This window comes from Antedon bifida, chromosome 9 (genome assembly GCF_963402885.1).
Source record: "Antedon bifida chromosome 9, ecAntBifi1.1, whole genome shotgun sequence".
In the NCBI taxonomy this organism is placed as follows: domain Eukaryota; kingdom Metazoa; phylum Echinodermata; class Crinoidea; order Comatulida; family Antedonidae; genus Antedon; species Antedon bifida.
In genome coordinates this window covers 15,581,824-15,596,402 of record NC_136234.1, presented here as the reverse complement: position 1 = coordinate 15,596,402, position 14,579 = coordinate 15,581,824, and the positions used below count along the sequence as shown (strand labels likewise).

General features: G+C 33.0%; 1 protein-coding gene across 1 annotated transcript in view; it reads left to right on the top strand.

The window, feature by feature from the left end:
- Nucleotides 1-14,579, top strand: part of LOC144852838 (ras guanyl-releasing protein 3-like) — a 47,521-nt gene that overhangs the window by 19,642 nt on the left and 13,300 nt on the right. The window contains exons 8-11 of the mRNA XM_078710861.1: nucleotides 8,449-8,565; nucleotides 10,782-10,879; nucleotides 11,371-11,372; nucleotides 12,262-12,437. Of these exons, the coding sequence (XP_078566987.1) occupies nucleotides 8,449-8,565; nucleotides 10,782-10,879; nucleotides 11,371-11,372; nucleotides 12,262-12,437 (393 nt within the window). The remainder of the gene's footprint in view (nucleotides 1-8,448; nucleotides 8,566-10,781; nucleotides 10,880-11,370; nucleotides 11,373-12,261; nucleotides 12,438-14,579) is intronic.

Below are 14,579 nucleotides of genomic sequence, written 5' to 3'. Positions count from 1 at the left end.
GGCAGATCAACGGCACACAGAATTAGACTATTGATACGTTGGTTTTTTGAAAATTTTACCCGCTGGGAAAGTGACTTGCACCCAGAAACAGTTGCTATCTTAAGACTTTTCTCTTCTTTCCCATTTTTTCGGCCTTTTCCACAAAATATGCAAGTTCCCTTTAACATGCCACATTCATCTGATTTCCGAAGAACACTACTTTGTCTTGTTTCACGGCAGTGTAATACCTATGACATAAAGGGTGATAGCTGATTGAATTTTCAGGTTGTTTCATAAGAAAAATCTTGTTTGTTGTATCAGCATATTTGTCAGACTTCATTTTCTTACGTAATGCAGCAGCATTCTTTACAGTTGACCATTTCATTTCACTGAACGCTCTTAATTTACAATCGTTGTCCGCCGTTACCGTTTGGCAGATGTAGCACTTAGAAACATGGTCAGTGTTCTGAAAGAAATGTAATGTCCCAAGTCAAGCATATTCAAACTTTAAATTAAACTACAAATAAAAGTAATATGGAATGTAGAATACATTTTCAAAGAGAAAAAACATAGGCTATTTAAAATTAATGATCACATTATACCTCTTTACTAACAGATACAGGTAAAATACTTGTTGCTGCTGGTCCAACTGCTTCACTTATATCCTGTTCTTCTGTAGTTTCAGAGGTTTTTTCTTGAGTTTTACTATGTTGTAATTCTTTATCTCCTTGCTCTTCTGTAGTTGTACTGTACATGGATGCATTTTTTCTGCACAACTTTGTGACTTTTCCAAGGTTATTGATGTTTCTTCTGAATGTGTTTCCTCTTGATTTATTCTTAAAGATACTTTGTCTCGCTCTTTTGGTACTGTTTGCTTTTCTTTTAGATTCATTATGGCTGTCATAAACATTGAACAAAACACAACTCTACAATTAGTGAATTAATATATTATTGCACTATTTTAATTAACTGTAACTATATAAACACCATACCCCTTACTAGTGCTTACAACCTAATAAAGCATTGTCCAGGTCTTTCTTAATTACACTGTATCCTAATCTCAAACAATATAATTAAACCAATACATATACATATTACTTAGACTTGCCTAAAGCTTAATTAATGACATGGCACTGACTTCCTAACCACAATATTAGAAATTAGGAAACAACATTCCTAATGGTAATCAATCGTATACTTCTAACAAGTAAAACATGAATATTAACATAAATGTGTCAACGCCTTGGTTCATAGTTGCATTAGGCTGTTTACTGGGCCCCTTATATTAAGCAATAGGCCAGTGAGCGCTCATGCTGTTACGCCACTGAACGCTGTGGAATATCTATCAATGAGCCATAAATAGCCTAGGCCTAATTGTATTTGTTTAGTATTACTGTTAAGATACACAATTAAAAAAAATCATAGCTGGACACTTACCTTGATTTAAAGATGTACCACTCTCTATCATAATCAAAATGCATTTAATAAAATCAGCCTTTGTTTTGAAATGTTGATGATAATCAACAACATTATTCTCTAGTGAACCATTATAGAAGATAAGTCAGTTTCTAAATATTTCCTTTAACTGCATAAACCAATTGACTAATTGATTTACTTTTTTCCACACCACAAAAAGACAAAGAAGTCCTGTTCTGAATACCTATTTTACACTATGTTGAACTTATATACTGTACCATAGTGGCACATTTGTGAATTAGGTAAGGGGTTGGATGGATGGGGTGGTTCTATAATGAGCAAATAAAAATGTCTGGTAATGAGAATTCATATCCTTGACAGTATACTACACATTTTCCCACCAGTTTTACAGTGGTTAACCCTTGGCCTAATCTGGGTCATTTTTTAGGGTGGGGTGTTTGAGGGGGCCTGGTGGACACAACCCACCACTTAAAATGTCTGGCAATGGGCATTTATTATACTAGGAATCATGCTGAACATTCTACAGCATGTTTTAAAAGGTTAGCTTTTCAGCTGATCTAGCTAATTTTTGGGAGTGGGGGTGTTTGACGGGGTCTGGTGGGCACAATCCACCACTAAAAATGTCTGGCAATGGTCATTCATAATAGTTATGAGTACATTGAACATTTTCCCACCAGTTTTAGAGGGTTAACTTTTAAGCTGATCTAGCTCATTTTTGGCCCTCCAGAAATGGGGGTCTGGCAGGCACCCCCCACCACTAAAATCGTCTGGCAATGTCCATTCATTATATTTCACTCTATGTCAAACAATTTGCAAAATATTTCATGGGGTTAACTTTTCAGCTGATCTAGCTCAATTTTTTGCGGGTTGGGTGTTTGACAGGGTCTGGCGGGCACAATCCACCACTGAAAATGTCTGGCAATGGTCATTCATAATAGTTATGAGTACATTAAACATTTTCCCACCAGTTTTAGAGGGTTAACTTTTAAGCTGATCTAGCTCATTTTTGGCCCTCCAGAAATGGGGGTCTGGCAGGCACCCCCCACCACTAAAATCATCTGGCAATGTCCATTCATTATATTTCACTCTATGTCAAACAATTTGCAAAATATTTCATGGGGTTACCTTTTCAGCTGATCTAGCTCAATTTTTTGCGGGTTGGGTGTTTGACGGGGTCTGGCGGGCACAATCCACCACTGAAAATGTCTGGCAATGGTCATTCATGATAGTTAAGAGTTTATTGAACATTTTCCCACCAGTTTTAGAGGGTTAACTTTTAAGCTGATCTAGCTCATTTTTGGCCCCCCAGAAATGGGGGTCTGGCAGGCACCCCCACCACTAAAATCGTCTGGCAATAGCCATTCCTTATATTTCACTCTATGTCAAACAATTTGCAAAATATTTCATGGGGTTAACTTTTCAGCTGATCTAGCTCATTTTTTTGACCCTTTACAATGTCCCTCCTAGCCACACCCACCAAAAGAAACGCGCCAGACTGTCATTTCCATACATTGATATGTACGTAGATAATTGCCACATGCATAGAAATTGGTTAACTTTCCAGCTAGGTTGACCCCTCTGGGCTCCTGGTCTATAATACGTCTGTATTCAATCTTATCACCGTTTTTTCTTTTTTTTTCATGTATTTTCTATTTTGAATATCTACAATATTATTTGTTACACACTATACACTTTGTTGGAAATCAACGTCATTATAACATATCGGCCTGTGTCAGTGACGTCAGCGTTTTGTATGATTTAGAACAGGCTTAATTGAATAGGCATTTTAAAGCTGATATTTTCAATAAAAAAATATAATGCTTGTTGGTTTGAAAATACTTTAGATGAATTTTTATACAGTTTTAAAATCATTTTAAATTGTAAAAGAAATTTGTTCAGTTCTTGTTTATAATTAATATAAATGATTTAAATTCAATATACCATCATTTATAGGTAATTAATTAAATATCGCAATACAGTACTTCTGTTTTCCTAAATTGTATTATATACAGTATTGCATAATATAATGCATAAACTGCTCAATCCAAAAGTGGTCTAGCGGTTAATCACTTGCCCTGTAAGCAGAAGGTCAGAGGTTCGAACCATATGTAGAGTGAAATGTATCATTCATCAAAATGTTGTTATGTCGTCAATTGCCTCATATTCTTAAATGATATGTTACATGATACATTATATAATGAAATGTATCTGGCCTTTTTAACCAGCTTAATCATAAAGAGGTCTATTGGATTAGTCACTTGTCCTGTAAGCAGAAGGTCACAGGTTCGATTCATGTAGGGTGAATAAAAAATGTTGTTAGGTCGTCAATAGGAGTTGTACAGTGGAGCTGTAGCTTGGTGGTTAACGTGTTTGTTTTCAATCTCAAGGTCCAGAGTTCAATCCTGACCTAGTGCCAGGGTTGTAACTTTTAACTCTACTTCCTAATCCTCAAATGAGACTTAGTTTATAATCACAATATTATTATAAAATAGTTTATCCATCCTGTAATTGGGGAGTTGCTCGCCTTTCGATATGTATTTAAAAAAAATCTGCCTCATGTTCCTAAATGATGCATGATAAAGTGTATCTAGACTGTATCCTGATTCCTGCATAATGATGGTCTACGAGATTAGACACCTGTCCTAAAAACAAGAAGTCACATGTTCGAATCATGTACATTAGGTGAATGTTTATCATGTGTTCATCATGTAATAAATCTGCTTATGTTTTATGTTAAATGTCATATACACTGCGCGATAAAATATCTGACCTGTTTAATCATAAAAAGGTTAAAGAGATTAGTCACTTGCCCTATTAATAAAAGTCACAGGTTCATATCCTTAAGGTGATCAATTTTTCATACATATTTTTTTATAACTAAAGATTTTTATGAGATTAGATATATTTTCACGATAACATTTATTGATTTATACATCTAATTTACATACAATAGCAACATTTGTAACTTAAATATATAGTACACAGAAAACGCTGTGTGGATGGGCGTTTGGGTGGAAAACTTGCCCAGGACAGATACAGATTCAATGCGGGACAAGCCGTTACCACCCGCATTTTATACACACTACTTTAAATCTATATTTAGAAAATGTATATGCATACAAAACATACTTGTGACTGTACTCCTATATTTAAACATTCAATCCTGATTATTTTTCATTGGTGACCGAATAAATATTATTATTATTAATTTATCTGCATTTTTCGTGTATATTCTCTAAAATAAATTTATTTACAAATATATTGGAAATTATCGTTGACCCTATTAAAGTTGAAGATTTGAAGTAGACTTGAATGGATTTTACTTCTTCGTTCCTAATCGCTCATGAATATTTATAAGTCAACCATATGGACTAATTAATACGAATTATGATTTTAGAATAATCTATTTAAAATGTAATTTTTTATTCAAAACTGTGCCATCAGATTTTTCTTAATTCAGGATTTTGTGTATCATTATAACGTCATTTCAATCCATCGATTTGGTATCAGAGCCTTTCTTTTTTTAGAACCCTCTTTTAAGCTCTGTCTGCACTATCAAACTTTATGTTGTGATGTGTCCATATATGATCACGATATTCCTACCATATTTGGGCGACCACACTTTTTTTGTCAAACTAGTTTGATAGCTTAATACAATATACAAAATAAAAATTTTATAAATTTATCTAATTAAGGAAGGTAGGTACTGTATATTGAATTGAATTGATAACCACTTTCGTCATAAATTATTTTTTATTAATTCAGAAACTGATTCAAATGTACAAAAGTCAAACAATTTAAATCTAATTATTATAAATATATATCATACTAGTTATATGAAAAAGGTTAAATTCTAACCAAACACATCAATTATTATTATTATCAACGTAATATACGTAGTTGGCTGTGTTTTAACTGAAATCCCCAGGTAATGCAAAGCACCTGGCAATCGAGTCTAAACTTGTTCAATGAAGCGTGAAACCGCGTATTGCATACCTGATAAAAGGCAATTTATTCAGGGATTTGTTACTGATAGTACAACTAGCAAGATCCGTGACCTTTAACTGTTTCCTGACCACGGTATACTTGTATCACGCAATATGACAGTGTTCGTTTACCCAAGGTGTGGTTGTGACGTCATGTGACGTGAGAACGCTGATCCTTGTAGGATCTCGCAAATTCTATCCACAATTGCAAGTTTTCCGGTCATGGTTACAATCTGTAAATAACTAGACAGATGCCGTTTATCATAATTATTATTAATTATTAGTTAAATCCATAGACTCAGCAGAGGTCATCAATTTCTTATATTTTGAGTGTTAATTGTTGTTAGAATGTAGAACGATTATTGAGATGGTTCATTTCAAGCTCTGTCTACACTATCAAACTTTATGTGACAAAAAAATGTGATGTGTCGATATATAGACATGATGATGTCATATCACTACCATATTTCAGCATATCACTACCATACTTTTTTTTGTCAAACTAGTTTGATATTGTAGACAGAACTTTACATAGTAGAACCCCACATTTGGGAAATCCCTTATCGGGGACACTTTCCTGTGAAAGGAACAAGGGGAAACCGTATTCAGAGGGGACACTTTGGTGGGTCCTGAAGGTGTCTTAATAGAGGTTCTACTGTACTCTAGAAAATACATTTTTGGACACAATTCACCATTACTTCTTTTCTATGTTTACCGTTTTCGCACCTCAGGCAACAATTCCAGACCAAAACTCCCCATGCCCTAAGGTTACAGACAAGGGATGCTTATGTGTGAACTGTAATTAATCATCGATGCTTAGTCCTGTTCACACACGATTCTCATGACATGTGAATTCACCATGGATTTGATGATGTCATATATCAAATTTAAAATCGAATAAATAAATGAAATTATATTATTGCTAATTAAGACGTGGAGTATTTAGTAACATTGACGTAAGAACAGCCAATTAACTCAATCGTTATTTATTAAATCTATGCACAGACGGAATTCTTTGAAAACCCATGATTTATGAATATCATAATGATGTCATTTTGCCAATTAAGTCAAATATAAATCTATGATAAAAGGACTTTCATTACATTAAAGTAATGATTAATGAAAATAGATACATACATATCTTAAGGGGAGAGGCAAGGGGCATATACCGTAACATTTTCCTAGTACAGCTTGACTGTCTATACTATCAAACTTTATGTGTCAACAAAATGTGATGTTCCCATAATATGGACATTATGATGTCTTATTTCTACCATATCTGTGCATGTCACTATCATATTTTTTTGTCACAAAGTTTGATAGTGTAGACAGAGCTTTAATAAAATTATCCAAAAAAAACAGGTATATATTTAAGAACGGCAGGGAAAATAATAATAATTTTGCGCATATTTGTTTCCCCAATTTTTACAAAAGTCAATGAAAATCATAGTGAATGCATTATTTGTAAAGAGCATTTAGAGCAGATACTAAATAAATAAATATTTGTCATATTAATTACCTAATGCTTTAAATAATTGATTATGCTTTTATTCCTGTGCCATATTTGAAGTCTTCGCCCACATTTATAAAAAACTGCTGTAGAGCCCATTTGAATATTCTGAGCCAAGGTTATATGCAATATATATCTAGAACATGATTAAGAAAGTGTGTTTAAATAATTAATAATATACTTTTTATTATTACTATATAAGAAAAGTACACTATATTTAACTGTAAGAACATAACATTATAATAATTTTCACATTATGGAGATATTGAAATAGGAAGGGGGTGGGTGACCAACTAGCATAGGTGTTTAGCACCTGTTTGGTCTTTCCTTGCCCCCTTTTATAATTGTTTTGTCTTCTTTGTATTGTATATGGCAGAAAATTGAATAAATAAAAAAAAAAAACTATATATATATACTAACTATACTAGAAGAAATAAATACAATTTCCAAAAATTGCAAATTATAAATAAACATGATTGGTATTTTGGTTTAATGATATATATTTTACGTTTTTACAAGATTGAAATCCGCCGTGTGTATATTATTTTAATTGTCTACAATTTCTCATTTCATAGCAATTTGTCTATTACTTTGTGCCTTATATTGTTCATTGATTAATATTCGATGCCTTAAAGAATCTATTACCGTACATTAGTAGTGATGCTGAGCAAACGTATGTAGTTCACTCGCCCACCCACACTGATGTATTTGTGATGTGAGCCCTAATCATGATGACATCATAAGGCAAATCAAATTAAATCAATTGGCGTACTTAAAGAAGATTTGAATACAAAATGAAGTACATAATGACAGATACATTAATCAAATGCTATCATCGCATTTAGTATTGAAGTGGGGGTGTGACATGAGGTACTGGGCTGCCAAGAGCTTTACATCTCATAAATGTTGTAGGAAATAATGCAGTCATTTAGAAAGCACTAAAGGACCATGTCTAAATTCATGTACTGCAGTTACTGCAGTAACTATATCTTTTTTACTCTTTATGCAATTATTTACCTATCTTTTTATGGGTAATCATACACACTACTGTTTATTGCAGTGACTCCCTCATAAACTTCTACATTAAAAAAAAGCTAAAATCATACATTATTACAGTAACAAAATGAATGCGTTGCCTATTGAAATCCGTCAGGCTACTTCCACCAGTGTCTTCAAATCTCTCCTCAAAACCCACCTTTTTAATTTGTAATTTTTTCAAAATTGTCTGTCTTTGTAAAGCACATTGAGGCTTTCAGCATAATGCGCTATATCAAGTACCAGTTATTATTATTATTATTATTTACTGCGGTTACTGCAGTAGAATAATTTTGACATTATTTCAGCCAATTGTGTTCTGAAATTTGTCTTTTCTGGATTTGAAAATGAAATAAACCCAAAAATTAGAAGTACATAGTAATGTATGATAAGAGCAAAAAAAAGAGGGTGAATAGGAGAAGGAGGTATACAGAGTGCCCTTCCATCTTAACTAGGTCCTCCTAAATTTAAATATTGAAAAAAAATTAATTAATTTTGCAGAGATTACAAGAACTGAACAATTTTAATACATTAATGGCTGTTGTTGGTGGATTGAGTCATAGCTCGTTGGCTAGGTTACGTCAAACAAACTCTCACATTTCACCCGAAAAACAGAAGGTATGTAGAGCATTGAAATGGTCATTATTGTTTTATTTATTGTTATTATTATATAATTATTTAACCAATAGAACACAATATGTGATATACACATTGAAGATGATAATATATAAAGAAAATAATAATGATAACTAGAATTTAATCGTCACTTTGACGAATTATAGGTGATAATAATATTAATGCATTAGTATAAGATTATTCTATCGATTTGGTTCACAGAACTTGTTTCAAAATGACACAATATAAATTTGAATAAATTGAATGTATATGTTCTTCCTATACATTAATTTGACAATTGTAATACTAATAATTATTATATATAAAATTTGTTTCTATGTTTTATTTATTGCTTATCAATTACAAGATATTTCAAGCCCTATCATGACAAGTTGAATTTGTAGTTTTAATAAAGTTATTCAGAAAAACAAAAACAATAAACAAAAATAAAAGTTTGCTTACAAATAAATCAATCAAAAATCTGTGTTTGTGATATTTGCAATTATAAAAAATAGTTCAAATTACGACAATAGCTGCTTTTAAATATTCTTTTGTACAAACTAAAATAGTATTCTGTAAACATAAAAATATGTTTACAGAATTATCGAAGGACACTCAATAGAAAGCAAAAATATAAATTGCACGAATCTAAAAATAATAATATATTTACAAAATTATTCATGGACTTATTTTTTGCAAAAGTTAAATATTTTTAGAAATGTTATCATTATCCATCTATAACTATTTCCACTGTATATGCATATGAATACATATTTCATCAAGTTGTTGTACCTGTTTTGAACAATATAATGCAACAGTTAAATTTATGACATTCCAAAGGATTTAGATGGACTGAATATAAGATTTAAAACAAATTGAGAAGCTTTGCAAGGCAATAAGGTGGTTCACCTTAGTCATTCTCACTGTTTGATATTTGTTCATTATTGAAACTTTGATGTAAAATGGCTTGTCTTATGGTTGGGGATATGGGGGGATGGGGGAATGTGAGTTTCAGGGATATGGGTATCTGTACTAATATACAGTAAATATAGGTTAATTGTTGATCCTTGTTAATTTTTAAAGTACACTAGAGCCGATATTATGAGGGCACATTTGTAACCCTATAAAGTGTCCCTTAAATATGTCCTCTGAATAGGGGTTGACTATCAGTATTAAAATATTTCTCCAGTATATTTTCTACTGTATAGTAATGTCATTTTCTGTACATAATAATATCAACATTATGCAGACTAATTCAATTTGTCCATAATGGAAATACATTCCTGTAGGATCTAATGGATGCTGCTGAGTATATACAGTACAACCCCTCCTTTGAGACACCCCTATTCAGGGACACCCCTATTCAGAGACACCCCTATTCAGAGACACCACTATTCAGGGACACCCCTATTCAGGGACACCCCTATTCAGAGACACCCCTATTCAGAGACACCACTATTCAGGGACACCCCTATTCAGAGACACCCCTATTCAGAGACACCCCTATTCAGGAGATACCCCTATCCCCTATTCAGGAGACACCCCTATTCAGAGACACCACTATTCAGGGACACCACTATTCAGAGACACCCCTATTCAGAGACACCACTATTCAGAGACACCACTATTCAGGGACACCACTATTCAGGGACACCCCTATTCAGGAGACACCTCTATTCAGAGACACCACTATTCAGGGACACCACTATTCAGGGACACCCCTATTCAGAGACACCACTATTCAGAGACACCACTATTCAGGGACACCCCTATTCAGAGACACCACTATTCAGAGACACCACTATTCAGAGACACCACTATTCGGGGACACCCCTATTCAGGGACACCCCTATTCAGGGACACCACTATTCGGTGACACCACTATTCAGGGACACCCCTATTCAGGGACACCACTATTCGGAGACACCACTATTCAGGGACACCCTTGTCGGGGGACACCCCTATTCGGAGACATCCCTATTCAGGGACACCACTATTCAGAGACACCCCTGTTCAGGGACACCCCTGTTCAGGGACACCCCATTAAAGGGATACATTCCAATGAAAATAATGACAGAAATTATGTTTTACTAAAGCATCTTATGAAGAGACACCCCTACACTTTGTTAGGTCCTAAAGGTATCCCTCATAATAGACGTTCTACTGTATTGTTTTCCATTGGATCTTGATACTGATTACTCTATTTTTATCTTGTCTAGATTATTACAGAGATGACAGAATTGTTATCGTCAACTTCTAATTTTAGCAATTACAGAAAAGCACTTAATGAGGCCAAAGGTTTCAAAATTCCAATTCTGTAAGTATTCGACACACAGTGTATACAAAGATACCAAGTAGTTTGTAGAAAAATGGAGATTGCTTCTCTCACACCACCCAACTCCTCCACTTCACTCCCTGCCAAATAAGTATAATTAAAAATGTTTTTGATGACATGGTTTTTTGGAAAAAATGAATCATGATAACTTGACCGTGAATTTAGATAGACTTATAATAAGGACATAAGAATATCCCCCCTATCCCAAACAAGTTTAAGCTTGTGTTTTACCATGCGCAAAATACAGGTGTTTTATGCAGGTGTGTGTGGTAGAGAGGCCCAGCTAATTGTGGATGACTGTCATCTGATACAGGTGACTTTCTCCACACATAAGCTTAACAAGTGATGTCAAGCAATTATTAGTTTTTCTCAGTATTTTCTACATATGTTATTGCAATAAAATTAGAAAGATCTGCCTGCAAATTTAATTTGTAAATCAAATGATTAAAGCTGGATAAACAATTATTCTGTAGAGGTCATGAATTTCTTGGTTTTGATTTTCTAGTTGAACGTCATCATTAAGTGTTATCGTAGATAAAATTAACCCAATTTAACTTGGGTATTAAAAGTGCTTCACCAAATACATGAGGTTAAAGCTCTGTCTGCACTATCAAACTAGTTTGACAAAAAAAGTGTGATGTACCCTAATATGGTAGTGATATGATGTCATCGTGTCCATGGGCTCATCACATTTTTTGGTCACATAAAGTTTGATAGTGTAGACAGAGCTTAACTCTGTATCATTTTGGCCATTGAGTAAAACTCGTACTTCTCACAATTCCAATTTTAAGAGCATGGGCTTATAACTGTTTCAATATGGTACAATGTTGTACTGCATTCCATTCCACTCTATAATTTTCATATATCTCTAAAAACAGACTATCCACATACACCTTTTGCTACCTGCTCTCTCATTTGTTATAAATAAACTATTTACTACATTTGCTACATGTACCCCTAAAATTTAACAATCATGTCTACTACTATAAACTATTTTTATGCAACCCGACAGATCATTTTTATCTTTTATGAAATATTTAGACCCCCATAATCTATAATGCTGAATCCACCCCTGATAAATAGCAATGCATATGACCATGGCATTGTTTGTCAATGGCAATTTTTTTTCCTATATTTTAATTGTAATTTTTTTTTCTTTTTTCCCCAAATCTTCATATGTGGTAACCATTACTACAGAGGTGAGTTAATTTTTTTATATATCATATCAAATATTGTCATGGCATGAATAAGATCAAATTTTGATTGACACTGTATGGACATTATTATTTATCCTGGAATAATAAGAAATTGTCCAAAACAAAAAAAATCATTTTTCATGATAAAAACTTTTTAATTTTTACCAGGGGTACATTTAAAAGATTTAGTACTACTACACACAGCTCTACCAGACAAAACGGAGAAATCGCAAATTAACTTTCGCAAGATGGCCCAACTGATGGTTACGTTTGAGGAGCTGATGCGTTTAACGCATATAAAACCACCGGTAGAACCAAATATGGATCTCGTTAACATGCTCAAGGTAAAACAATAAATAATTTTAATCCTGCGATCAAGTCAAAATGATTCTACTGCAGTAACTACATTTTTCTACTGCATTTTATTTTGTTTTAATGTAAATGTTTATGGGGCAGTCACTGTAATCAACAGAGTGTATGATTACCCTAAAAAGCATGCTAAATAATTGCATAAAACGTAAATAGTAAAGAAAATGCAGTTACTGCAGTAATATAATTTGACATATGGTCCCTAAAGCTACAATAGTTGCCACGTAAAAATAGGGGAATCCTGCCCTGAAGCGTTGTGCCAATTCACAATACACTCACCACGCATGTGAAAACAGATTACAAAGAAATTATAGATGATTATGTTTCAAACATCCAGAAAATGAAGTGATTAGTATTTAATTCCACAAATAAAATACAATTGCTCCTACAGTAGTTCTATGTATAGTAATATTGTAATCTGATCTGAGCACTAACTGAAAAATAAAATTATTATTAAAACTAATTATCAATTTATGAAATAATTATTCTAAATCAAATGTAATGTTCAGTCTTTTTAGTACGCAATCAGCCAATTAGTACAGCTTCGTAATTAAGTCTACATTGTAATTAATATCACTCGTCTAAAGTACTCCAAACATTGTAAAGATGTTGAGTAGCATTTTAATGAATCAAGTATGTAACAAGAATACCAATCAAACTGTCTGTCGTGCATTTATCAAATTTCATAACAGAAACAACAATGCAGCAGAGTTCTCACCGATATCTTTGTGTCAAAATGCAGGATTTTACATTTTTTAGAGAAAAGAGAAACATTTTTAGAGACATGCGGAGGGTGGGTGAGAGTTGTGGGGCAGTTAACCAATGAAATAATTTGCTGTTTTTCTGCACATTATAATTTCATATAACAAAATACCGTAATATATTGGTGTGAAATATATATTGTATGAAATAGAAAAGTGTGATTTAGTTAATAACAAAAATGAAATTTAATAAAACAGTCATATGAATCCAACAAAATATACATTTGAATAAAAAAAAAAATGTATTTTTATCTACAAAAATGGCCTTTGAACCATTAGTATATGTTAATACTATAGATGTCTATTGCTAAGCTCTTGTACATGTTGATATTATAAAATCATATCTTTGATAAACACATTATAATAACATAAAATTGGCTGTAAATTGCCAATCAAATTTTTATAATATCAGTCTAAGTGTTGGTCATGTGACTTCACAGGTGTTTATAAGACAAAGACAGGAGTTAAATAATTGCAGGTATATAGGTCCCTAAGGGATATAGGGATATGGATCTAGGGACTTGTAGAAAACCGAAATTAATGTTTCCTGTTTTGTATGTGTAGCAGATATGTGATTATTAACTCATGTTTTGAAGTGAGCACCTTTAATTATCCAATTTGATGAAGTAGATTGGGGGCGGATATGTTAAACTGAATGAGGTGCTGTAGTGACATTCACTCGGGCTGCTGTTCCATCTATCCAGTTTTGTCTTCATCGTCATATTTATTTACCATCAAGGTGGAAGGTGTTTGCATAGTGTTGGGGTAATATTGTTTTGGTGTGTTTGGGATAGTTTGATAAATATCTATATATGGCCCAATCCCGTCGTGATAGACGATAGCCTCAGGCCCAAAATATTATTTAACTAAGCTTAAAAAAAAAGAAAATGAAATATTAGCAAAATTATTTATCAATGTCAAAATGGTGCCATTGTTTAAAAACCAATTGTACAGCAATTGAGAAGTACATAAATGAGGTCAACTCTATAGGATAAAAAAGATTGTCTAAAAATGTCTTTAAAAAAAATATAAGGTAAACTTTTTGAGTGAAGTGTTGTGAGATCCAATAGCCATGCTACTTCAAGTATTGAAATGCTCCCATGAAACAAATAGGGACATATTTCAGAACTCTAATACAGGACGTTATATGTTAAACACTACAGCCAACCCCATTTCATTTAAGTTTTGTTTGTTGTGGTTTTAGCTTTGCATTTGTAAACACCTTTCAACTTTTGTATTGTTTTAGTTGCGTTCTTTTTAACTTTTAATTGTTTGTTGTTTTTATATAGTTTTGTATACTGAAACAGCCTTGTTAAAACACTATATTAAAGTGATTGAGTTTTCCGTTTTTTTAAT